Here is a 27,255-nt window from a genome sequence, read left to right on the forward strand (position 1 = left end):
TTGTGAATATAAAACAATTGTAGAAAAAATAAATATTTCAAACGGTTGTGTTTTATAATGTTTAACAATCTGCAAAAAAAAAAAAAATCTTAATTATAAAATGTTATATTTGTAAAGCTTTCTTACCCTAAACATTTAGGCAAACATTGTAGTAATTATTTATTTAACAAAGTGTCAGATAAATGTATAAAAATAATAATAATAATAATAATAATAATAATAATAATAATAATAATAATAATAATAATAATAATAGCAATAATAATAATAACAATAACAGTAATAATAATAATAATAATTATTATTATTATTATTATTATTGTTATTATTATTATATTAATAATAAATATAAAAATTTTGAACTGTACAATTGAAATTTAAAATAAATCTAAAATAAAAAAAAATATTTAAGCTACTGATTTCGCGTATTTTAGTATTGCTGAATAAGCGTTTTTAGTTTTGTTAACAGATTGAATTATTATTTATCAGTGTGTTTGTTTTAAACTATGTATGTATATATTATATTTTTATATTATATTTTTAGATTTAATTACAGTGTATTACAGTGTATTTATTAATATTAAAAGTGAATTACATCGGGGTTACTAGTTTTATTTCAGTATAGTTGAAGTAACTGCCTAATTATTTCAAATAGATTATTTATTAATAGTTTTTATTATTTGTTATTTAATTCATTATTATTTCATTTTAAAATGTTCTTAGATTTATTAATCTGATTGTGTGTCGTATTAAAACAAATAAATACATCAAAACAAAAAGTAGTTTTCTTTTATTTTAAATGTGATTTTAATTGGAACTTTAATGGGTGCTTTCACACCTAGATGTTTGTTTCGGAACCTGTCTTAAGTATAGCATGGTTCGTTTGGCATATGTGAAACCATCAATCGTGCTTGGATCCACGCCAAATCAATCTGGGACTGAATGAGAAAGTGAGAAAGCAAAACGGTATAACAAACTAACGAACCAGGCTGATATAGTGTATTATGGTTATTATTATTATGGTTATTTAATAGCCATATTTACAGCTATATGAAGAGAGAATTATGAGTAGGGCAGGTAGTCATTCCTACTGGTAAATGTGTGTTTCATATTGAATACGAAAGTGAAAGCATGCTGAAATATGCTGTTAGAAAAATTGACCGAAATTACCATCTGACTTTTTATTTCTGTATTTTAATCTTATAATATGTTGTGTTAGGCCTATTGTTTTGTTCATTTCTGCACTGACACCTCGAAAGAAAGATCAACATTGATCTGCTTCATGATCTGACTCCAGTTTCAGTTCATTTGCAATTTCTGTCTAAAATGTAAGCCTATAATGCATAATCCTAACCAATGTTTTATTAAATAGATTGATTAAATCAAGAAATAGATTTTTACCAAACTTGACTACTGAAATGAGGCTATGTATGAAAAAAAAATTGCCTCTCGATTTATATTTGGTGACGATGTCTGTGCGTGTCAAAATTAGAGTGCACCTTTTTGCTTATAATGTCTTATTGCTTATCATAAATTACCATGCATTTACACAGGGCCAGGGTCTTGACCGAGAGCATGTCTGAAGTTTGGGCTGACGTGATCGTCATAGCAGCGTCAGCCAATGAAATTAGTTTGCAATAGGTATTTCCATAAATCGATTTAATTGGCTTACGTGTCCGTAGGCGCTTGAAAAGTTGAGAAATTCCCAACTTCACAGACGGATCCATGTAAATGGGGTGTTAAAAAAATAACGTGACAGCTTAGCGGAATCCGTGGGACTCTGAAAATGTTATGTTATGTTTGATATTTTTTTCCAGGGAATGAAGGGTGACCAAGGTGTTGCAGGAGAAAGGGGCCAGAAAGGCGATCGAGGTGATTCAGTATGTATCGCCTCGCAGCTCTGACCCAAAAACTCCATCACAAACATCAGATTTAGTGTTTATTTACCTGATCATACATCCGTCTCTCATTTCTCCTTTGGCTTTGCAGGGTTTGCCTGGCCTGGAGGGAGCCGGTGGAATGAAGGGCCAGAAGGTGCGTAATGCATGTTTTATTTGTTAGTTCAGTGCATGTGTGCTGAAAGATGATGGCTTTGTTCACTTGTTTGACAGATGCATCATAGACTACTGTAAATAACTCCCGCGGTACATTCGATTCACTCCTCTTTCTGTTTTTACAGGGTGAAGAAGGACCCAGAGGACCACCGGGACCCGTGAGTGATGTACTGCTTCAGTCTGATCTTATGATACTTCAGATTTATCATACACACATGCACACAGATCATACACATCATTGCGGAGCGCGCAAACCGAAAGTTCAGCCTTTATGTCATGAATAAAGAGACAACGGGACAATTCATCACCGGTAAAGGATTCAGTGGCAGTGCTGAAGGATTTTTTTTGTAACTTTTAGTAACACTTTAGTTTGAGGACATTTAGTTTGGTTTATTACCGGCCTGATTTTAAGATAATGGCTGTTTATTAATACTTAAACTCACCGGCCACAGGTTAAATCCCCTTTTGCCTTCAGAACTGCCCTAATCTTCATAGATTCAACAAGGTATTGGAAATATTTCTCAGATATTGGTCCATATTGTCAGTTTAGCATCATGCAGTTGCTACAGATTTGTCGGCTGCACATTTATGATGCAAATCTCCCGTTCCACCACATCCCAAAGGTGCTCTATAGTATTGAGATCTAGTGACTGTGGAGGCCATTTGAGTACAGTGTAGTCATTATTTTGTTCAAGAAACCAGCCTAAGATGAGTCGCGCTCTATGACATAGCGTGTTATCCTGCTGGAAGTAGCCATCCGAAGATTATTAATTCATATTGAATTAGAAATGTCACTTAAAGTTTTAGTAATTTGGTTGTGTGTGTCGTTATGTGATTTTAATTGGAACTAAAATAAAACAAATATACCCAACCATACAAGTAGTGTTTGTCTGCGGACTGCAAGACAGGGGAGTGACGTAGAGGGAGTAACTTGTAGTAGATTAAAGATTGTAGTTAAGTTATGGAGACCCACATGTCAAAACTGTTAGCAAGTTGCTGCACCCATCAGTTATTAACATGTATACTGTCTGACAAAAGTCTTGTCGTCGATCCAAGTTGTAATAGCAACAAATAATAATTTGACTTCTAGTTGATCATTTGATATCAGAAGTGGCTTATATGAAAGGCAAAGGCCTCTAGATTACGCTTACTTTACCAAAATAAAATATGATCAAGCCTTGATTTTTAATGATTTAATTAGAACAGTAAGATCTGACTTTGCTGAGAACAAAAGTCTAACCCTAACCCTAACCCTAATTAAACACACCTGAACCAGCTAATCAAGCTCCTGTTAGATATCTAAGAAACATCCTGGCAGGTGTGTTGAAGCAAGTTGGAGCTAAACTCTCCCGCACAACGGCCCTCCAGAACTGAGTTTGGACACCCCTGCCTTAACCCTACCATCAGTTAATAACGTCTATACCTAACACAACTCTAAACCCAACCATCACAGTTATTAATGTACAGCTGCAAGTTGTGGAGGCTTTCATACTTGATAGGCTCGCCATTGAACAGTTATTTGCAACCACAGGGGGTGACGCCGAGTAGGCTAACTTATGACAAAAGGGACAAAAAAGTCAGCGAGTAGAGTTGCTAAATGAATGAATATAATAATATATTAAATGAATTGGTTGTGGATAAATTTGGAGAAAAGTCCATTTGCTGAAAATCACGTGTGTGACATCTCCCATGGTTCAATGGGATCTTAATAACTGCAGTTATTAGTTACACTTCTAACTTACTGCAAGTTATGCCCTCTTCATGTTACGGCCCTCTCTTTCAGTCTACAGACAGATACACTTGATCCATACTGAAATCATGATATGTGGAACTGTATCATTGCACCACAGCTAAATAGCAAATTTAATTATTAAAATGTCTATTAACATTAATTGTAATCTAATGGGGCAGGTTAGAGCCTATACATGCTTTTGTTGATTCTCAAAATTCCAATAGCCATGACTTGCATTTTTTACCAACCACCAAATTGTCTTTAACGTTTTACTGAAGTAACCAAGATCTTGAAATGGAGTAAATTAACAGCCCTTTTTCATTTTTTAGGTGAACTGTCACTTTAAGCAGCATCAGTAAGATCTTTCCCGCTATCGTCAGTGGAGAATTTAGTGCATCAGTGCTTCATCTGACTGCTGACTGGTCACTAATAAAAAAACCTTAGAGAGCTGGGAAGCCGAAAGCTTTTTTGGTCGCACTTAGCAAGAAATTTGCAGGTTTGGAACAGCATCGCTGGTGTCAATTAAATCAAAAGGGAGAGACGAAAGGTGCGATTTGACAGCAGGGCACAAAATCAATTGATGCGGCCTGCTGTGTGAATCTCTGGCTAAATGGGAAAAGCGAGATGACGGTGCCCCTTTTAAACCAATTTACAAAGATTCATGAAGCCAAGAAGACTAAAGAATCCAATGGCGCTTTTTTTTTGTTCTGAAACAGCTCATTACGATGATGGCTGACTCGAATGCGAACCTGCTTTTAGGAGTTTGATTATTCCCTCTTCAGTTTGTCATTTGATTGTAGCTGGCTCTCAATAGAGCATGTTGTTTAGAGCTGGTTTTCTTTTAATTAAGGATGAGTAATTCATGTTTTCTTTCTCGCTCTTTCTTTTTTTGCCTGTCCAGGAAAAGAAAATCTTTGAACAACTATAACCTAAATCCCATTTCAGGATTTTAATTACATTCTAGCTCATTGTTAAGTGGTAATTAGCTGTGCAGACCACAGTGAGCCAATGTGTGTGTGTGTGTGTGTGGTTGTGCTCAATGCATTTAGTGGAAAAATGTATATTTTGTTTTGTGATAATGAAACCTAGTGAGCTGTGTGCATAATATTTTAGCTGCCTTTACAAAATAATAATAATAACAATACAAAAAAATTAGATAAAAATAATAGTAATGGTTTGTTCATTTATGCATCACTTATGTGATAATGGTAATCCCATAATGCTTTGTGGTGAAAAAAAGTTTACAATAACAGTCACATTTTACAATAAGATTTCATTAGTATCATGTTAGTTAATATATATACTAACATGAACTAATAATGACCAATGCTTGTTCAGCATTTACTGATCATAGTTCAGCTTGTATTATTCATTATTAAAATCCAAAATCATGCTTGATAACTATAATAAGTGAGTTAAGGTACCATGGAGGTGAGAGTCAAAATGCAATTTATTTACAAATTAGTCAGGCAGGCAATGGTCAGATCAGGAGCAAATGGTATCATGAGGGTAACCCAAAAGCGAAGTTGTGGTCACAGGCAAAGAGGTTGATACAGGTGGCAAGACAATATAAACATGGAACAAAATAAGGCTAAAAAAAAACACAGCAAGGCTAGATAATAAAACGCTTTAAAATGTTACAGCTAACAAGACTCAGCAATGTGTGTGAGGAAGTGAGGTGTACATATAGTCCATATAGTCAGTCTTCATGAGCTACAGCTGATGTGTGCAGGTAATCAGGGAACTGGAACTGGGGTCATCCGGAACTGGTATGTGAGTGAGGTGCCTAATGGGAAATGTAGTGCAGTTTGGTGTATTTTGATTGTAGTTCAGGTGATAGTGATTGTTTACCAGTGATCTGCAAGGGCTAGAGAGCTGGGAATCAACAATAAACAACTTTATTTGCATTAACAAAGATGAATGAATAAATAAATAAATGATTTTTTGTTTGTTATTTTATGTTAGTAATGCAATATCTATCATTAACTAATACAACCTTTTTGTAAAGTGCTACCACAGTAACTATGAAGCGTGAAGAGATGCAAAAACCTCTAAGTGCCATCCTGAAATTTCTTCTGCAATGAGCATTTTTCTCAGAATCTTATGTTTATGTCCTGTTATTTCTTGTTAAAAGAGACGAAAATAACGTATTCTTTGTCTTAAAAGTGAAATTACTGAACCTAGATATTGGAGCCTGATAAAAATGATAATTTTAGAAGAAGATTTTAGATGACACTTTGGGTTTTAAGCATCTATAGAGCCTAATTGAATCTTTGAATTGAATTTTTCTAGAGATATTGAAATAAATATTTAATTTAAAAAAATACAGGAATGGATTTAAAGTGACAATGTACTTTTTCATTTTAATTAAAGGACAAGTGGTAACTCTTTAGTTTAGGTCATGCTATGAACTGCAGGCTTATTACCTGCCTATTAAGATATTAACTGTTCATAAGTATTTATAAAGTATGATCTTTTTCTGCATCCCTAATTATACCAAAAACCTAAACCCAAGGTCTAGCCTATTTAACTATTTAAAAAAAAGCTATTTAGTAGTTTGTTATGCTAGTAGTGTTTGTAAATGGTTTGTTAATACTGTAAATTTGGTCACTTTATTTTAAATCCTTTTGGAATTGAATTAGGTTGGGGTTAGGCTTAGTGTTAGTTGACATGTACTTGCAAAGTTTCTTATAGTCAGTTAAATGTCTGTTGGAGCCGTATCAACAGATGTAAAGCAGACAGTCTACTAATACCTAAATGAACCATCAAAATAAAGTGTTACCATAAATACGGATCTAAATTAAAATGTTACCACAATTGCATTTTAATAGCTAATACAATATGATTTTACCCAATATTTATGTGCACTTTTTTGTGTTGAAATGAGTCACTTGAGGTGTCTTTTTACTTATGATGTAGTTTTACTGTGATAGGCCATTCTCTCTGCAGAGACTATAGATAAAAACAATACAGGTCATCAGGTTTAAGGCAAGCATTAATTCCAAAAAATACAAAATAAATTTGACAAAATCTTCACATTAGCTTTTTTTGCCCAACTTAGTCTTGAAGCTCCATCAGGCCTCCTGTTGTTTTATCTTTATTCATAGACTTTACACAGTTTAACACAGTAGATGGATTCAACAAAACAATCCTCCAGCACTGCTGACTGAAAGCCGTCAGATTGACTGACAGACTACTAGAACTGCTGGTGTCTAATGGCTAAATGGAAAAAGCCATGAAGCAGATTGAGAGTCTGACTGATGCCTGAAGAGGCTGTTTGCTGGGCTCTTGCCGCAGTAAAAGGCTCTTGCCATTTTAAATGTCATAAGCCCTGGATTAATGCTAATCTTTTGTGTCGAGGCCGTCCAGACGGTTGAGAAAGAGCAAGAGGAAGCTTCTGTTTCCTATCGTGTGAAGATTCTGAGGTTAATACTGAAGTGGGATCTTAGAAAATGTTCAATCTTCAGGTCTTTGATGATCCGTATAAAGAATGTTGAAATCTTGAACAACTACCATTTTGTGTGGGTCCATTACAGTCCAAAATTGATTTATTTGGTGCCTTGTATGATCATTATTGTAACAGTCTTGCTTCAAATTAATATTAAAGATGGTCTTTTCTTCATTTAGGTCATGACAGCACATGGATTGAGGCTTTCTGGACCTGTAAGTTGAGATGTTAGGCTTTTCGTTGCATTTACTGTACATGCAGTGTGAAAAAAAAGTCTGTTAAGTAACAGTTTTTGTATGTTGAGATTCACTGGTGTTTTTTATTTATTTATGCTTATGAATTGCATTATAGGACCTTTGCATCCGCTCTGTCGAATTTTAATGTAAAAAAATTAACTTTGCAGTTGAATAAAGTGGCATTTTAGTAGTTTGAAACAATATATTGTATAAGTAGTCTGTAAAATAACAAGTTTACAAAATAATAAGTTGCTGGCAGTTTATTACCAGGTTTTTGTACCATACTTGACAACACTTACTATTAACAATGCCAAAAGACTCACTTTTTTAAACAAACTTGCCAGAGGACACATCAAGGTCCCATAGTGCAGTTTAAAAGCTGAACTAACAACAAAAACGATAAAAAAAAAGATTAATCACAACTGTTACGACTTTAAAGTTTAGCTCAAGGGGTTAAAGAGGTAACATTTTGATGTGACTCAGTTTGTAGTGAGTTGGTGGCAAAATAGCAAAACGACAACCAAATAATGCAAAAAAAAAAAAGAAAAAAAAACTTGAATTGATTTACAAAAGTGAAAAAAGTAAACAGCAAAATAAATATCATAAAAAAAACATTTAAAAATATTATGTACAAGTTGGAATCTTACAAAAGAAAATAAATAGTTTAATGTGTGTTATTAAAGGGGAAAAAGAATTTCAAGTGGTGCCAAATAAAAGAAAGCAATATTACAAAAACCCCAAAACTAGCTGAAAATAACCCCCAAAATACCTAATCGAAAATGAACGAACAAAACATCTTCAGCATTTGCAGGCAATATCTAATACTACATTTCCTACAAAAAGATACGTAGAAAACTTACAGCAAATGGTGCTCACTTCTAAACTAGTGTGTTTAGACAGTGGAGTTTTCTGCGTGTTGCAAGAAACTCCTCGATTCCATGGGAAATGTGTGCACCAAAGATCAGGGATATTGAAATAAGCATGGTAACAAGACGGTAACAGTGCACCAAAATTTAAACAAGATCAAAATCAAACTCTAAAGTCACATCAACATCATCAACATAATAGCACACAACACAAGCCAAAACACATACACACACAGCAAAAAGGCAAGCAACACAAAAGCAAGAGAACAAGCTTCCCTGCTCGCGTCCCTTTAAACTTTAGGCTTCCTTCCTGATTGACAGCGAAATTCAAAACAATTAGATATTTTTTTCAGTGTGAAATAGTGTTGTCAATGCTGTTTTGTTTTTTATGTAATATTTAAAACAGTAATTTTGAATCTTTATTTTTTTTTCTTAGCGTTAGCTTTTTTTTAATGATATTTTTCTAATGCAAATCTATCATTTATAAATGAACTTGTATACATATATGTATGTATCTTACAAATTCTTTTTTTCCAAAAGTTTTTTTTGACTGCAGTGCAATTACAAAATATTTTCAGTCATATGAGCTGTTTAAATAGCCTACAGTAGTCAGTTGAAATATAACCGTGCAAACCCTTGATAAATAACCTCTATGCATGATTATGTTGTTTTTTCCTCTCTTTCTCTCATCCATGAGGGGGAAGGCAGTGAGAAAGGCCAGAAAGGAGAGAAAGGAGACCAGGTTAGTAAGCAACCACTAATATTATCATGGATTCACAACAGTTTGTAAGATCTTACCACGACGAATGAAGTTCTGCACTAGACTTTTGGCCAGCGGAGAAATTAAAATGGTCGTGCTCAACTGAGTCTGGTTCTCTCAAGGTTTTTTTTCTTCACTCCCATCAGGTGAAGTTTTTTTTCCCTCTCCGCTGTCGCCACTGCCTTGCATGGTTCAGGATTGGTAGAGCTACGCATCGATGAATTGGCTCTTCAGTGTTTGAACTCTCAGTAATGATTAAATCACACTGAACTGAGCTAAACTGAACTGAACTTAAACACTAAAAACTGAACTACACTGTTCCAGTTACTGAACCACACTGTTCCAGTTACTATGACCATTTATGTGAAGCTGCTTTGACACAATCTACATTGTAAAAGCGCTATACAAATAAAGCTGAATTGAATTGAATTGAATGTTGCGAGACTTCTGTTGACTGTTCAAAGTTGTGGCGGCATTGTCTGCGGAAAAAAAAATGTAATGATTACAATGGACAGCAAGTCAGACAAATTCTGACCGATCTGTCAGATGTTAGTGGAGTCACAAAAAGGTTTTTAAAGGAGGGACTCAATGGTATTTTAAAAGCACGGACACATAAAAAGGTGTTTTTCGACCTTGATAGTCTGTTGTTCCACTGTGGGTTCTTTTGAAAATGGGATTTTGTACACGGTGGTCAGTTTTTGTTCTTGTTTCTCCAGGGTGAAAAGGGGGCTGACGGATCACAAGGTCTACAGGTAAATAATAATTTATTACTAGTTCATCTGTGCAGTGCAGTCAACTTGTACAGCAAATGTAATTTCTCTAATTTTCTCTTTACAATAATAAACTGTTAATAATGATTGCAATTATACAATTATAATTTTAACATATGTGCTTCTGTTTTATTTTACTTGTGAATACATTTTTTTTTATAAAAATGTAATACAATATCTGCAATACTAGTTTAATAAAATTTGTACATGTTTTATTTGATTATTTTTGTTGAATTTTTATTTAATTAAATTTATTTTGTTTTATTTGCCCGGTTCTCCTGGTAAAATCAGCATTACCCTTTTCAGATTAAATTATGCAAATTTATTTAGTAATGTTCTAGAACGGGTCACCAATCTCTGTCCTGGAGGGCCGGTGTCCCAGCAGGGTTTAGTTCCAACTTGCCTCAACACACCTGCCTGATTGTTTACCTAGTAAGACCTTGATTAGCTTGTTCAGGTGTGTTTGATTAGGGTTGGAGCTCAAATCTGCAGGACACCGGCCCTCTGGGATCAAGTTTGGTGACCCCTGTTCTAGAAAATGGCCCCAATTTCTGAAAAAAAGGCTCTTTTTCCCTTTTTCTTCTACTTTTACTTATTCATGTTTTCCTTTCTTCATAAAGGGCGCTGCTGGACTGACAGGTCCACCAGGACTTGAGGTATGAACTTCCGTCTCCATAAAGCTCATTTCTGACATCTTGTGTGATTTAACCAGAATAGAAAGAGCATTAAAGTCTTTCTACTATAGTATGAAGGGATTATTGTGGCACTTGTCAACATGCTTGAAACAGCAAGAGAGCAGTTATCCACAAATCCTGCTGGTTAAGTGACCAGTTCCTGAAGCTGGGTTAAATAGGTTGTGTCGTTCTAACCAAGGTCACAAAAAGCATCTGATTGTGGGCTTTTATTGGCTCAGAAAACTCCAAACGCTTCAATTTGATTTTAGAATAAACTGGAGTAGCTGAAGCTTTCAGAGCATGTTTTCACCTATTCCCTTTTGTCAGAGTGAGGCACAAACCAATTTCACATTTTCTACACATTTCATCTAGTGACGTAGAGTTTGACCTGAAATAAGGTCACAATGCTCAATTGAAGAGATTTCAACATGTCTTTTTTTTTTTGGTTTGTTTTTCACAGGGAAAAGTGGGTCCGCCAGGTCCTGTTGGTCCTCGTGGTCTTCAAGGAGATCCGGTAAGCATTATTAGTATTGTTTAATTGTAGAAATGTATTTTATAGTTCATATTTCAAAAGTTCGCATTTAGATATTGCTTGATAACATTAGCATGCTGTCCGGGCATGTCGGAGATAACTGAGCTCAAGGCTCCAACAAGGTCAATGAGCATGTAAGGTGGTACGAGAACAGGTAGATCTCCAGAGCTCCCCCTGGTAATGGAGGAAAAGGGGGTGGGTTGGGGGGGATTCTTTGAACAATGAAGATAATGGAGTAATTCTAGACAGGCTATTTATGGTGAGTTCAAATTAATCTCATTGGCTTACTAACGATTACGGATGGGAGACCAGTTGCGATCAATGATATCACACGCTCCTCTCTATGTATCTCTAGTATGACAAAAGATTATCTTAAATATCCATATTGTGGGCCATTTACTAGGGTAGTTCACCCAAATATGACAATTCTTTTATTCAGACTTCAAACACTCAAGTTTCTTGCTTCTGTTCTTCTACAAAAGACGATATTGTGAAGAATGTTGAGAAGTGGTTGCTATAGATAGATAGATTGTCATTCGATCATCTTCAGATCACAAATTACAATATTTTAGATTAAATCCAAGAGCTCCCTCCATAGGCAGAAATATCAGGATATCTGGATATCAGATGTTAGAAGTAAAATAACAAAACAAAACCGACAATGGTCAAACAACTGTTTGCGGATTAAAATGTGTTGTGCAAGTTAAAAATAGGTCTAATATAGCACCCCCTTTATTTTTAAGAGTGAATACCCCATGAAAACCATATTTAGTTAACCAAAGAACCTTTTAGTGAGTGTTTAAATTAATAATAGTTTCATAGTTTGAAGAACTTTTTCTACCATGACTAACCATGAAAAGTTCTTAATAGAACAATAGCAGAGTGTTCGCTGGGTCCTAAAAAGTCTTTAATCTAAAAACTACATTTTAGGCCTTAAAAAGTCTTTAAATACCCATACACACATACTCATTCACACACACACTCATACAGTGCGACCAATTAAGTTCATCCTATTCATTTATAGTGCATGTCTTTTGGACTGTGGGGGAACACAAGAGCACTCGGAAGAAATCCCATGCAAGCACGGGGTGAACATGCAAAGTCTACACAGAAATGTCAACTGGCCTAGCCAGGACTCCAACCAGCAACCTTCTTGATGTGATAACCACTGAGATACCATGCCGCCAATTTTGTTTAGTGTAGTTTTTTAAAGATTTCTCCATTTTTTTCCTTTCAAAAGTTATGTTGAAAATAGTTTATGTAAACAACTAGAGCCTGCTAGAATATTTAAAATATGTTCCTAATAACATTTTTTTAATTAAAAATTCATTTCAACCTAGCCATTTAAAAGAAATCATTTGTGCTTAGCCCTATATAACTATGAAATGTCATTAATAATGGACTTAAAATGTCCTAAAAGGTCTTAAATTTAACTTGGTGAAACCTGCAGAAACACTAAATAGGTGCCAAGGCTATCTTAAAAATAAAGGGTCTTTAAAGGGTACTTCTTTCCATGAAGTACATTTATCATCCAAATAACCTTTTTATTACACAAAAGATTCAAACTGTTAAAAATTTTTGCTTTTTAAATATTTTTTTTCACTAAAACAAATGAATTCTTCTATGGCATTACTGTGAAAACTTCTTTTTGGTTGTTCATGCATCTTTATTTTTAATATCATCAAGATTCAAAGATTATTTTTTTTTGTTGACACCCTAAAAACAGCATAGCAACTCAGGAAACACTCATTAGAATATCCTTGCCACCACATAGCAATGCTCTGGCAACACCTCAGCGTAATGATGTTGAGTCATACACCAAATATCGAGTATTATTTTAATCACGCTTTCCACTTCCATTTAGTTTTCCCACTCATTTTGCTCACACAGAGAGAAAGACGATGTGCATATAAATAACAAAGGAGAGAAGAATGAGGCTGCGGAGCTGTAAATTGTTGCACAGACAATCAGTAATCAATCGGTAATCTGGAAATTAATTTGCGGGGACGGGTACATCTGAGTTCTCTACGTGTGGCAGGAAAACGCATCAGCATCACAATCTGTTCTCTGCACCTGCTTCTGCTAACAAGCATCTGCCTGTATTCCAGGAAGACACTGCAATAAAGGGATCAAACCACAAGTGAAGAGCACTGTTCATTTTAACAGCTAATTAAGATTTGGTTTCAGACTTTTGACTAAAATGCTGTTAGTTTTAGTTATATCTCAGTCTGAATCGTTTTAGTTTGCTATTCTAGATTTGTCGACTAAAGATTAGATTCGATTAGATTCAACTTTATTGTCATTACACATGTACAAGACAGCGAAATGCAGTCCTGGTCTAACCAGAAGTGCAACAGAAGCAAGTGCAGAAGACAGGTATAAGTTATAAAGTGCAATTATTGAAATATCTATGGTGATATATACAAATGGATACACTATGAACATTGTATGTAGGTTGTATTAACTATGAACAGAGATTTACAACAGATGAATACACAAGAACTCAGAATTATTAGGCCCCCTTTCATTTTTTTTCTTTTCGTTTTTAATTATTTCCCAAATTATGTTTAAGAGAGCAAAGAAATTTTCACGGTATGTTTAATAAAATAAAACAAAATTCTGGAGAAAATCTTATTTGTTTTATTTCAGATAGAATAAAAGCAGTTTTAATTTTTTTAAAACAATTTTAAAGACAAAATTATTAGCCTCTTTAAGCTATTTTTTTTCGATAGTCTGCAGAACAAACTATCATTAAACAATAACTTGCCTAATTACCCCAACCTGTCTAGTTAACCTAATTAACCTAGTTCAGCCTTTAAATGTCACTTTAAGCTGTATAAAAGTGTCTTAAAAATATCCAGTAAAATATTATTTACTGTCATCATAACAAAGATATAGTAAATCAGTCATTAGAAAAGTAGTTATTAAAACGGAAATTGGGGGAAAAATAAACAGGGGGGGAGGCTAATAATTCTGACTTCAGCTGAATACAGGCAATCCAGAGTCATGGTCATCAATGAGGCGCATGGTCAAAAGGCAGGCAGCAAACAGGAATAAACAGTAAACAAATAAAACAACGCGAGGGTCAAAACCGGCAAGGCAAGGAAAATGCGTTGTTCACAATACAGTTAAACAAAAATCTGCAAAGATGTGTTTGTTTAAAGTCCATGTAATCAGTCTATAATGATCCTCCGGCTATGTGTTTGCATGTTATTAAAGGGAAACAGGAACGCGTGACTACAAAGTGCATGACAGAATATGTAGTCTATGTAATGGCGGATTTGTAGTCCATTAGCTATCTGCAGCCGCTTGATCACTAATAATCAGGGGGCAAAAGAGTCTGTGGGGGGCCGAGTTTAAAAGGGAGACAACTTGTTTTTTTCCTCTCTCTCGAGGAAAGCTGATATCTAATGAGTTTGGTTATAGATGAGCATGAAGAAACATATGAACAATACAAAGACAGATTTAGCTGTTTTGACATAATAATAAATTAAAACACTTTTCATAAAGTGTATTGTTATAACCTAGATATATAATCTGCCAGTAAGCAAAATAATCTCGTTATTGTTTTGAAATAAGATTATTTAGCTTGTTTTAAGGAAAAAATTACTTCATTTTGAGATATTATTTCTGAAACGTGTGTATGTGTCTACAAAATTCTTCTTGATTTAAAAATTGTTAGATGTTTGAACTAGAAAATAGACAAAAACTTTAAGTGAGCAACACATTTTTTGCAGTATACTGTACTATACTGGTGCTGTGGGAGTATGGGGTCAGAGGCGCTCTGTTAAGGGCTGTCTTGTATTTGTATGAACAGTGTAGGAGTTTGGTTTGCATTGCTGTGTGCAAACTTGTAAGTAAAACTTGTTTCCAGTGCATGTTGGACTCCAGCAGGGCTGCCCTTTGTCACCAATTCTGTTCATAATTTTTATGGGCAGAATTTCAAAGCGAAGTCCGTTTCGGCGACCACAAGATTTTATCTGTTATTCGCAGACAATGTTGTTCTGTTGGCTTCATCAAACATAGACCTTCAGCATGCACTGGTGCAGTTTGCTGCTGAGTCTGACGTGGCTGGGATAAGAATCATGATGGTGCTCCACCTGAAAAAGGTGGTTTGTCATCTCCAGGTTAGAGGAAAGTCCATACCTCAGGTGGAGGAGTTCAAGTATCTTGGGGTTTTGTTCATGAGTGAGGGAAGGATGGAACGTGAGATTGACAGGCGGATTGATGCAGTGGCAGCAGTAATGTGGTCGAAGTACTGGTCTAATGTGGTATAGAAGGAGATAAGCCGAAAGGCAAAGCTCTTGGCTTACCGGTCAATCTACGTCCCTACTCTCACCCATGGTCATGAGCTTTGGGTCATGACCAAAAGGACAAGATCTTGGATTCAAGCAGCCGAAGCGAGTTTCCTTCGCAGGGTGGAAGGGCGCACCCTTATAGATAGGGTGCGGAGCTTTGTCACCCGGGAGGAGCTCAGAGTAGAGCCACTGCTTCTCCACATCGAGAAAAGTCAACTGAAGTGGCTTGGGCATCTCTTTTGGATGCCTTCTGGACGCCTACCTAGGAAGGTGTTCCAGGCATGTTCCACCAGGAGGATGGCTTAGGGAAGACCTAGGACACGCTGGAGGAACTTTGTCTCTCAGCTGGCCTGGGAAAGCCTCAGGATCCCCCTGGAGGAGCTGAAAGATGTGTCTGGGGTTCTCTCCTAAGATTGCTGCCCCCGTGACCCGGCCCCATAAAAAACTAAATGAAATACTGTACTATATTAATATTTATTTCATTTACTGTAGATAGGGATATACCTATATCTTCTAGGCCATGTCCACACTAAAACATTTTTTTAAACATATAACATTATTACTGCAAAAAAAATTTAAAAATTGACTATGTAAAATGTGGATACATTTAAAAATTCTGTTTTCAAATCCCAGTGTGGACTGAAAATTGAGACTTTCAAAGAAACGATGCATTTTTAGTCACGTAATCAAGTCAGCTACTGTAAAATGGTGGTTGACATTGTGCAGCAGTAGTTTTGGATGCTCTGCTTTTGGACAGCATTGTTAAAGATTAATGTCAGTTTGTACATGTTCCAGATTGCTTTGCTTCAAAGCACACAGCATGTTTATTTAGCCGTTTTGGCATATCTCCCAGCCTATAAACTTGCTCACTTTTGCAACTTTATACTCCTGTGTTACTCACAGCAACAACTCCACCTAAAAGTTTTTTTACTTTCTTTTTTACATTTACTTTCCAATGTGTCAGAAGATAAATAAATGCTTGCAGAAATGGAGCAAATTTATTTAGTCCTAACCTATATGCAGTACAGACAAGCTGTCTGCGGATTTAAAAAAAATAAATAAATCCCTTAATAATTGTGTTGTTGGTCTTAAATCATTTAAATAGGTTTAAATTGTTCTTATGTCCATGTAAAGCCAATCAGGCCAACATCCATCCAATCACCAGCAATCCATCTCAATAAAAATTTTAACAAATGTTTTATTCTTTAACTCTATTTACCAATATGGTTTAATTAGCTTTCTTTCAATAACATTTGTTAAACGTTTATTGCTACCTAGTTAGGATACTTTTAGTGTATTATACTGCTATGCTAATTAAAATGTGTTATTATTATCATTCTCAAAGGCTTTAGCTTTCAGGTGGAGTCATGTAAATAAAGCAGAAAGGATACAAATGTTCCTATTTGCCTGAAAATCTTAGTTTAAAATAGAACTGTGCATTGCCCAATTAAAAAAGTTTTTAGTACCGTTAGCATAATACCTAAAAATAAAACAGTAGGTAAAAGTAATCTACTTTAGTGTAATTTGTCAAAATGACAAAAAAAGAAAATTAAAATAAAGTCATGTCTCAGAGAAGTGTTTCAATGTGTGTGCTTTTGGTTTATCCACATCTGCTCTTATCTTTCTCTTGCCCGCACATTGACTTTTTAAATGTTTAATAAAACATTGAAAAGATGCTTGCTTACAGTTCAGATGTTCCTCTAACCTCCTTGTCATAGTTCTGATTGGGTATTTTACCAGATTGTCCTTTCTTGTCATATTTATTGTCCTATTTCCAGGAGACAAAAAAAAAAAAGATTGGTCATTAAAATGAACACTGAGGAAGCACTGAATTGAATGTGTGTTATCTCTGATTTGTCCAGGGCTCTGCCGGTCTGATAGGACTCCCTGGGAAAGATGGAATGAAAGGAGAAAAGGTACAGTACATCTCACTGGGACTACATGTTTCTGATGTGACATTTCCCATGTTTCGGCATATGTCGAGGTACAAGGTTTTGTTCAGAAGAACTGTTGTGCTTTGCTTGCACATTTCCAGAGTTTGCGCCAGCTGTGAGCTGATAAACAGCTGGGTGCTGAAATAGTTTGAGGCGTCTCACAGAATTAATGCTTGGTTGTTATTTATTGGGTACTGTGGAAGTCAAAAATGTGACATTTCTGTTCAGATACTGGTAAGCATAATAACTGGTGTTTTACGTAATTTTTTAATTATTACACTTCAGCCATTTTTGTTACCTAAAATATGTACATTAACAGAAATAAAATGAAATTTATTTAATACATGGTTTAACTTTTTGAATTAAATGACTATATTTAAAATAAGTACAATAATAAGACATACAGTATTTTAAGAATACAACAAAATTACTAATGCTTTAAAATGAAAAAGAAAATCTAAGATATAATTTAATATAAAAACTAATTTATAGAATAAAAAATCAAATACTATCTCAATAATATAAAATTAACTCTGATTTTGATATTTTTTTAAAGTTATGTAATTTTTAAGTTATGTAATTGAATCTGTGTATATTGTTATCATGTATTATATAAAGTTATTACATTTACCCTCACTGGCCACTTTATTAGGTAGAACTAACTTGTACCGCTTTGGTTCCCTTTTGCCTTCAGGACTGCCCTAATACTTTGTGGCATAGATTCAACAAGGTACTGGAAATATTCCTCAGAGATTTTGGTTCATATTGACGTGATAGCATCACGCAGTTGTTGCAGATTTGCCTTAACCGTTGATAAAAGGCAGGATGTATTTATGCTTACATGTTGTTGATGTCAAATTCTGTCCCTACCATCCGAATGTGGCAGCAGAAATCGAGACTCATCAGACCAGGCAACATTTTTCCAATCTTCTATTGTCCAATTTTGGTGAGCCTGTGCAAATTGTAGCCTCAGATTCCTGTTCTTAGCAGAAAGGAGTGGCACTCAGTGTGGTCTTCTGCTGCTGTAGCCTATCCGACTTAAGGTTTGATGTGTTTGCGTTCAGAGATGCTCTTCTGCATACCTTGGTTGTATTGATGAGTTACTGTTGCTTTCTATCAGCTGGAACCAGTCTGGCCATTCTCCTCTGACCTCTGGCATCAGCAAGACATTAGCACTACAGAGCTGCCGCAATGGATATTTTCTCTTTTTCGGACCATTCTCTGTAAACCCTAGAGGTGGTTGTGCATGAAAATCCCAGTAGATCAGCAGTTTCTGAAACAATTTGTGTTAATGAGCAGTTGGACAGGTGTACCTAATAAAGGGACCGGTGAGTGTATGTTATTATATTACTGTATGTATATTATAATATACTGTATGTTAAGAATTGTTTTTGCTATAATTATATTTTCAAATAATTATTTTGATTTTTATGTTTCTGAATAAAATATTTCAAATGTCCTCCAGTAATAATACTTAATATCAAATAAATGATAAAATAATAATTATTTATTTAGACTGCTTTTATATTATAAAAGTCAAAATTGATTCAAAATAATGACAGATTGAGATTGCACAGCCATTACTGCGTCTATAAAAAGGTGAGTGAGTTCAGCGTGGAGAGCTCTTTTTTTCTGTTGTCTCACCGCTGAAGCTGCGTGAGGTGACTCCAGGTTGGTGGCATTTGGCCCAGATGTCTGTGATATTTACGTCCAGCTCTTGTTGTGTATGTGCGTGTGGAGAGAAGCATGTGTGTGTGCATTTGTGCACTTCTCCACAACCTGTCAGATAACAAGCCGGAGGTGACAGCGCCTCTAAATGCCAGCTGTCGTTGTGTGTTTGCAGGGCGATGCAGGCGGAGCGCCGGGGCCAGCAGGACCCCCTGGCCTCAAGGGTGAGCCTGGTGAGCCCTGCTCTGTCGGACTTTGCGGTGGGGTAGGTACAAAACACCATTCATGCCTTTCTCTTTAACTTCAACTTTAGTGTTGTCACAGAACTAGAATTTCAATGGTCGATTCCAGTTGGTCTTTTCAAAACAGTACAGGTGTACTGAATTGATTCTTTAAAGACCCACAAAATGATGTTGGCTGACATTAAAGAACAGCTAAAAAAAAAAAAAAAAATATATATATATATATATATATATATATATATATATATATATATATATATATATTAGCCTCTCTGTTTATTTTCCCCCCAATTTCTGTTTAAAGGACACATTATCACATTTCTAAACATAATAGTTTTAATAACGCATTTCTAATAACTGATTTATTTTATCTTTGCCATGATGACAGTAAATAATATTTGACTAGATATTTTCAAGACACTTTTATACAGCTCAGGCCGTACTCACACTAGGTACAGTTGCCTCGAACCGGGCCAAAGCACGCTTGTCCCCCCTCCCGTCTCCCCCGACGGCCCGTGCTCACACCACAAACGGGCTTTGGCACGCTTGCGTCATCGCTGCTGCGCTGTTCAGTGAGAAGCACTCTCTCACTCACCAGCACAGTGGAGATTTCTCTAGTTATATCGTTTCAGTCGTTTGATATGCCGTCAAATATTTCGCCAAACAGTCCTTAGAGATGCGGGGACACGCAGTCAGATATTTCGCCGAACAGATCCGCCACTTTTGGCGCTCATAAACAATCATAAAGCCGTAAATCTGCTGAAGCCGTGCAGCTGTCGTGCAGTGAGGGGTTTGCGTCTTTAATAAACTACGGCAGTTTGCGTTCACTGAACAGTAAGAACTATTAATAAATCCATATGAAACAGCCCCTTAAAAGTCACGTCTCGCTTTCAGTTTCGGGCTTTGGCGCATTTCGCACTCACACACAAGCGTACCCCGCCAAAGCCCAAGTGAACCGGGCTCAGGCACACCTCTTCCAACTGGGCCAGGGCCGGCCAAGTGAACCGTGCTTGAGCCCGATTCAGCGCACTCACACTTCTCAAACGATCCGGGACACGGGCCTGGGCACGGTACGGATGGCATAGTTTGAGTAGGCCCTTAAAGTGACTAAAGTAACAGCTTAAAGTTAACTAGGTTAATTAGGTTAGCTAGGCAGGTTAGTGTAATTAGGCAAGTTATTGTCTAATAATGGTTTGTTCTCTAAACTATTAAAAATATTATCTAGTGTAAAGGGGCTAATAATGTTGACCTAAATATAAAAAAAAAATGATAACTGCTTTTATTCTAGCGAAAATAAAACAAATAAGACTTTTTCCGGAAGAAAAGATATTATCAGACATACTGTGAAAATCCCCTTGCTCTGTTAAACACCATTTGGGAAATATTTTAAAAAGAAAACAAAAACAAAGGAGGGTAAATAATTCTGACTTCAACTTTATATTAAATGTTTAACCAAAAGTTTTAAAAAAATCACACATTCACCTCTTCCCAACAGGGAAAACCAGCAACAAACAAGAATGTATTATTGTATGGTCTCATGGATTTACAATAAAAAATGTCATTATAATGGAAGTCAACGGGGGAAAATCTGCATGAACATAATAACAGGGTAGTAAATTTGAACAGTACACAAGGGTTAACAATCAAATACTGTTTGTGCTATAAGTCTGCTAGGGTAAAACCACCATTAAAAATTCAATAGCTGTGCATGTCCACCTAAATCACTCCAAGAATATTGAATGGAGGCATTTCTGCATCTTGAAGACATCTAAACAGGTCTTGTATTTGCCAAAGTACTAAAATCTGTCTGAAACTCAGTTAGACTACTCTTTACTTAGTATTTGCAGAACATAGTTTGATTGGTGCTGACCACTTTTTTTTTGTTTTTGCATAACTCAGTTTTCACAATTCTTAATACTTCACATCTCGAATGAAGTTAATACTAGATCTTGAGATGTTATACATGTCAACAGTATGTCAACAATATCTAAAATCAGCATAATTAAAGAGCTTAAAACAGTCTTTTCCTCTATATTGTGACAAATAATTAAGAGAAATGGCCCTCATTCCAATAAGCATGCCAGCAGCTTGAGGAAGGGGAAGTTATTAAAGAGTGAACATTAATCTTATATTAAAGATTAATAAACATATAAAAACAAACATAATTATAGTGAAGTACCAGCTGAAATCTGACCTAAGAAAAGATGTTTGTTTTGAAAGGCAATGGGATAAACTGCATATTAATGATGGTGGCAAATGATCTAGGATGAAGTGTATAGACAGATGAGTGGTGGGCAGATAGAAGACTTGTTGATTGGTTGAATGATGGCTTGCTGGTCTGAAATCAATATACATGAAGTCATCAGTCACTTTCTTCACATCTGTTTTAAAAGATGAGAGAGAGAGAGATGAGAGAGAAAAGTACATGGTTGAACCAATGTAATACCTACAGATATTATTATTAGTCGTAGTAGTATTAGTACTAGTAGTAGTATTTTTATTATTACTATTGCTATTATTATTAGTAGTAGTAGTAGTGGTAGTGGTGGTAATAGTGGTGGTAGTGGTAGTAGTGGTAGTAGTAGCCTTATTATCTTCACCCTATTTTCCACTCAGTTCCCTCTTGTTGTGTTTATTTACTTTCGTATCATGTATTTCGACCTAATGGCATACCAAATGTCTATTTACCTGCCTGCTGTTGCTGCTCCTGCAATGCGAAAACTACTTGCTAATCTAATTCTTGCTGACTGCAAAAAAAAAATCAATTTTCCATCAGTGGCATATAGCAAATAATGCTTACTATACGTCTTTCACACTGTCAGCTCCTAAAGTATCTCTTGCAAATCACACTGAGAAAAACAATTAAAAATTTTTGTAAATTATCGCAAACTTTGGAAAACAAGACCATGCAATATTTAGGGATGCAACGGAAGCTGTTTTGAGGTTGTATCTTGTCAAGCTACAAGCTATTCATTTTAAGTAATTTGGGCTCTGGTTTCCCCCACAAGTCTAAAGACGTGGTATTGGTGAATTGGGTAGGCTAAATTGTCCGTAGTGTATGTGTTTGAATGAGTGTGTATGGGTGTTTCCCAGTGATGGGTTGGCCTGGAAGAGCATCCGCTGCATAAATAGTTCTGGATAAGGCACGTGCTGGATAAGGCAGCGGTTCATTCCACTGTGGCGAACCTGGATTAATAATAGAGACTAAGCCGAAAAGAAAATAAATGAATGAATGTAATTTGGCCTTTTTCTCAGCAGTGAGTTATCTGGCATGTTAAAATTATTTTAGTATGGAAAATATTTAACCACTGTTCCTATTTGATTTTCTCAGTTCATCACTTGTGGGTTGTTTGTTTGTGTATTAATTTATCTAAAACTGAATTTACAGAACATAACTTCCAAGAATTATACATTAACATTTAATTGGGTTGGCCTTTTTTTCTCCTGTGCACTAGGAGGAGGTTGCATCTGGTCTGCGAGGTTTACGGGGCCCTAAGGTAGGTCACAGAAAGGTTCTTTCTCCTTGGTGTTCAGTTTTGTGAAGTTTATCTGCAAAGGAACATCATATTTACCTGTGCTGTGCTTCATTATGTCTTAAAGTCTACATTTTAATAGTGCAAAATCCATTGCGAGTAGCTAAACTCATCTGTGACATGCTGCTGATTACCACAGAAAATCAGTTTGACTCATTTTTAGAGTTCAAAACAGAATTTAAAAAGCATACTTACAGGTTCAAACTGAGTTACAAGTTGAAATTTCCTGTGGTAATACTCTCATTGAACCCTGAACATTCCTTTAAGCCAGTTACATGCTGTCATAAATGATTTGCTTCTGGAGAACGCTTCGTTAAAGCTCTTATTTTACTGCTGTGTGAGCATCTGTTTTTGAGGGTTTAATTTTAAGTATATTACTACATGATGTTCGTGATGTTGCTATGGCAACAAATTTATTTTAAACCACAGTAATTATTCAGCCAATCTTTATTGCATAAACTGGCACAACTTGATGACTGTGTTTTGTGAGTTTTGGGCTTGATGCTCAACCCTGAGTTAATTTAGTTTGGCTGGATTAATTTTTTGCGGGTTTCTCTCTGCCAGGGTGAACGAGGTGTACCAGGAGTGCCTGGAGACGCTGGAGAGAAAGGTGAACCTGGTTTTGGCATCACTGGACCTCCGGTAAGTATTCTGTCTGTGCATTTTAACATCAACGTCCCTTGCAAACTCCCAAGATTGTTTCCTTGTCTAGAAAGTCTCTGTAAAGTTTCAGCTAAAAACATGTCAACAATCTTAAATTACACTTTGAAAACACATGTTGGGCTCTATCATACACCCAGTGCAATAAGCCGCAAGATGTGTTTGGCCCAATTTGGTGCTATTTTCAGACCAGAGCAACCCTAATTTAACGTTTTGTGCCATGTGGTTTAAATAGCCAATCCATTTGGCTACATTGCAGAATCATGAGTGTGCAGGTCTATAAAGGAGGTGTGTAGCAATACACAAAAATATTTACATATATAAAAAAAACTAAAGGATTAAAATGTTACAAAGTTATTATTTACTACATAGATATAAATAACACTCCATACCTTCTTCATGTCCAGGAGGCTTGTTTCAGTTTATTCATAACAATTTGCATTTTTATTATAATGTTATTATTATTAGTAGTAGTATTTGTTTTAATAACAAATAAAAGTTTAAATTTGTCCATCTGTCGGGTTTTACAGACGTCTACATCACCAAATGGGGCATAAGAATAGGACGTGTGTTTGGATATTACTCAGTATTTTGACCACACGTTTATTTTTTCATTTGCTGGAATTTAAAACTGAATTTAGAAATAGTTTTGAAACAAATCTTTGCGCTTAAAAAACTAAATTAAATATGAAGGCTAATGGATGTCTTTAGAGTAGGGTGTACAACACTATTTCTTTATCTACAAATGTAAAGGATTAAAGCAAAGAGTAAAAGTAAAGTAAAAAGAAAGTAAAGAGGCCGGATGGAGGAGGTTTGTTCTTTATCCTCACACAGATGCTCTGTTTAACTGTTTCACTAGTGAAGCATTCAGTTTTTCTACTTACAAAGTCCACCATGTAAACAGCAAATGTGCCATGGAGCAACGCAACTGACTCTAAAAGGGAATGGGAGATGAGACTCTAATTGGTTTAATGCATATTATGCTCAAAACACACCCATAACTCATTAAGAGAATAAGCACAGAGCATTTTTTTCCATCCTTAAAATAGCAAAAGTGATTTGGGACACGCTCTTAATGCTTTTGCGCCATGCTATTTAGACTTTGCACCTAGACCAGTAAAATAGAGCCCTCAGTTATGTGTGTGTTAGTTTAAATCAAAATCCCTCACCCCGCCCACTTTCCAGAATAAGGTGGAGCCATTACAGCTTGCACATGCACATAAATGTAAAAAGTGTATGTGAATCAGTATATTAGATTCATGAATCAGAATGCCTTGGACTTGTAGACAACACACTACTAATGCAACTCATCCAGTCTCTGCCCCCTTTAAACTTATTCAAATGTGTGATATTGTGATGTGTACATTCCTGGAAGAAAGCTCAGTTCAGAAACTATGCTTTCTGGTACAGGGAATAACTTTCTTGGATGTTCATTTGTTAATTTAGCTCTTTTTCATACTCAAACAGCAACGTTATACATTAAAGGAAGAAGAAAATGAAAAAAGCACAATAGGACCCCGTTGAAGGGGAAAGTTCACCCAAAAAAAGATGGTTCTGTCATAGTTTACTCACTCTCAGACTTTCTTTTGTGGCACACAATAGGAAATAACCTGAAATATCAGGCTGTTCCAGGCACGCAAATATGGTAGGCTTCAAAAGACTTGGAATATAGTTTACAAGCCAAGTGAACAACTTGAAGCTTGACAGCGGTTTTATTCTGTATGACAGAGTGATACCAGTTTGGAATGACTTAAATGCTTACAGAAAGGAAGAAGTAAACGATGATTTAATTATGCAATAGTTTGGGCTGAACTCCAGGAAAAGTTAACTTTTCACCAGAAATACATAGTGCAGTCTGTTTTATCATGATTCTGCATCCCACATACAGCACTGTTCCCACAGACAACCACAGAGTTCACACTATAAAGAAGCATCTCAAGTAGATTCAGGTTTTGGAATTTTAATAAATGCATATCAGGCAGTACTTTTATTGTTATATTTTTTTTTCTATAGGGTCTGACAGGACCTAAAGGGGAACCAGGAAGTCAGGTAAAGGATTAATACAATACAATACAATACAATACAACACACCTTGTAAACAATGCTTTTTTCCACGCAATTAATTTATGTTGATCCAACACAAATCAGTTAAGTCAACAAATCTAAGTAGACTGAACATAAATCTATGAAGTTGTCCCAAAAAAAAAAAATCTTAAGAATTTAGTTTTCAGCTCATTTTAAATAAGTAGTTTGAACAAGCATCAAAAATATATTTTTAATGTGCAATACAATACAATAAATAGACCAAGCACATCATTTAAATGCCATTGTGCATAATATAGTTACACAGCAATATTATATATAGGAATAAGTAAAAATTTTAATTTTGTTAAATGTGTTGAAGAAAGTAAATTTACATGTTATTTACATAGGGTCCTCTGGGACCTCAAGGACCCATTGGAGTACCAGGAATTGAGGTAAGAAGTGTTTTTTTATATTTATCTGCATGGAATTGAGCCTATAATAGTGTGCATATTTCAAATACTAATAAAAATAAATATCAAGAAATTGATAATAATGAATTGTATTTTAGATACTATAGAATTATATTTAAGAAATATCTTATATCCGTTTATGTATTTGTTTTCTGAAAGGGACCTCCAGGCCCACAAGGAAGACCAGGACTCCCTGGACCTCCCGGAGAACCGGTTCGTAAAGCATTTTTAATGACATACTTATTTTAGGTAATATACAACTACTTCATGTTTCCTCCACTAATGACAATAATGTACAACATTGGTTTCACACTCCATGAGAAGGATGTAAAGTTTCCAACCACATCTCACAATAATTCATAACTTTTTGATGTAGTGGCTAATTCGTATAAATTCATCTCATTCATCCAATTTAGCATGATTTGCTTATCTAGCTTAATTTTTTTGTACGACTGAACTTTATATGAGTTTATATGAATTAGCCACTAAACTGACAAAACGTAAAAGAGTTACCTTTCCTCGTTAGATCAGGCTGTACAGATCATAGTTCAGGATGCACACGATCTGTTTATTAATTGCAAAGTCATCGTCTGTATCATCAATAAAGATCTAAGCAATTTAACGTATCTAAACTCAAGAGATGACAATAATCTTATGCAATCTGAGAGCAGTCTCATTCTTTTTACCCCTTTCTGGATAGAAAAACACTTATTTGTCACTAATATGTCAAAACAGCTGAGAAAGAAAACTCAAACGTAACATTATGTTCTATCCATCCATTAAAAAGTATAAAGGGGCCACAGATATTATTAAAATTGCCACCCCAAAAATAAAATCACTGGATCTATAATATGCATTTTGAAATATTGAAACTACACAGTGTTGATTTTTCATTTTTAATTATTACATTTACCTGCTAATATTATTTTAATACTGACTGTTTGCTTGTCTTTAATGATGTTTGAAATTCAGATGAAGTGTTTCTGTAAATAATCCTATCCGTGACTCAGAAACTGTAATGTTATACGAAATATGAGTCTTCCCTGGCAGGAAAGAATTCTGGCCTAGATTTGGCATAAAACTGGTAATGCTGGCATACAGCATGTGGGCCAATCATGGCCCGGGCTTGGCAGAGTTGGCACAGTCTTTAAGGCAGCACACAAGTTTTATGCCCGGTGTAGTATTTGGCCCAAATGTTTAAAATTGATACGTTGGCCACGAAAGTTTGGCCTATCTTGATCCACATCTAAAATACATTAAAATTATTAAGGTAAAAAAAAAAAAATTCTACCAATCAGCTCACTTTGAGAAAAACATGCCCATAGTCTGCCTAAAGCGCAATGCTTCATGGGT

At 35.4% G+C, this 27,255-nt stretch overlaps 1 protein-coding gene across 1 annotated transcript in view; it reads left to right on the forward strand.

The window, feature by feature from the left end:
* LOC137487330 (uncharacterized) overlaps positions 1–27,255 on the forward strand; it is a 202,115-nt gene that overhangs the window by 105,766 nt on the left and 69,094 nt on the right. The window contains exons 6-19 of the mRNA XM_073920131.1: positions 1,818–1,880; positions 1,990–2,034; positions 2,180–2,212; positions 9,034–9,078; positions 9,813–9,848; positions 10,487–10,522; positions 11,001–11,054; positions 17,233–17,286; positions 19,148–19,237; positions 22,670–22,711; positions 23,273–23,389; positions 25,421–25,456; positions 25,840–25,884; positions 26,062–26,115. Of these exons, the coding sequence (XP_073776232.1) occupies positions 1,818–1,880; positions 1,990–2,034; positions 2,180–2,212; positions 9,034–9,078; positions 9,813–9,848; positions 10,487–10,522; positions 11,001–11,054; positions 17,233–17,286; positions 19,148–19,237; positions 22,670–22,711; positions 23,273–23,389; positions 25,421–25,456; positions 25,840–25,884; positions 26,062–26,115 (750 nt within the window). The remainder of the gene's footprint in view (positions 1–1,817; positions 1,881–1,989; positions 2,035–2,179; positions 2,213–9,033; positions 9,079–9,812; positions 9,849–10,486; positions 10,523–11,000; positions 11,055–17,232; positions 17,287–19,147; positions 19,238–22,669; positions 22,712–23,272; positions 23,390–25,420; positions 25,457–25,839; positions 25,885–26,061; positions 26,116–27,255) is intronic.

Source organism: Danio rerio, chromosome 13 (genome assembly GCF_049306965.1).
Source record: "Danio rerio strain Tuebingen ecotype United States chromosome 13, GRCz12tu, whole genome shotgun sequence".
NCBI lineage: Eukaryota > Metazoa > Chordata > Actinopteri > Cypriniformes > Danionidae > Danio > Danio rerio.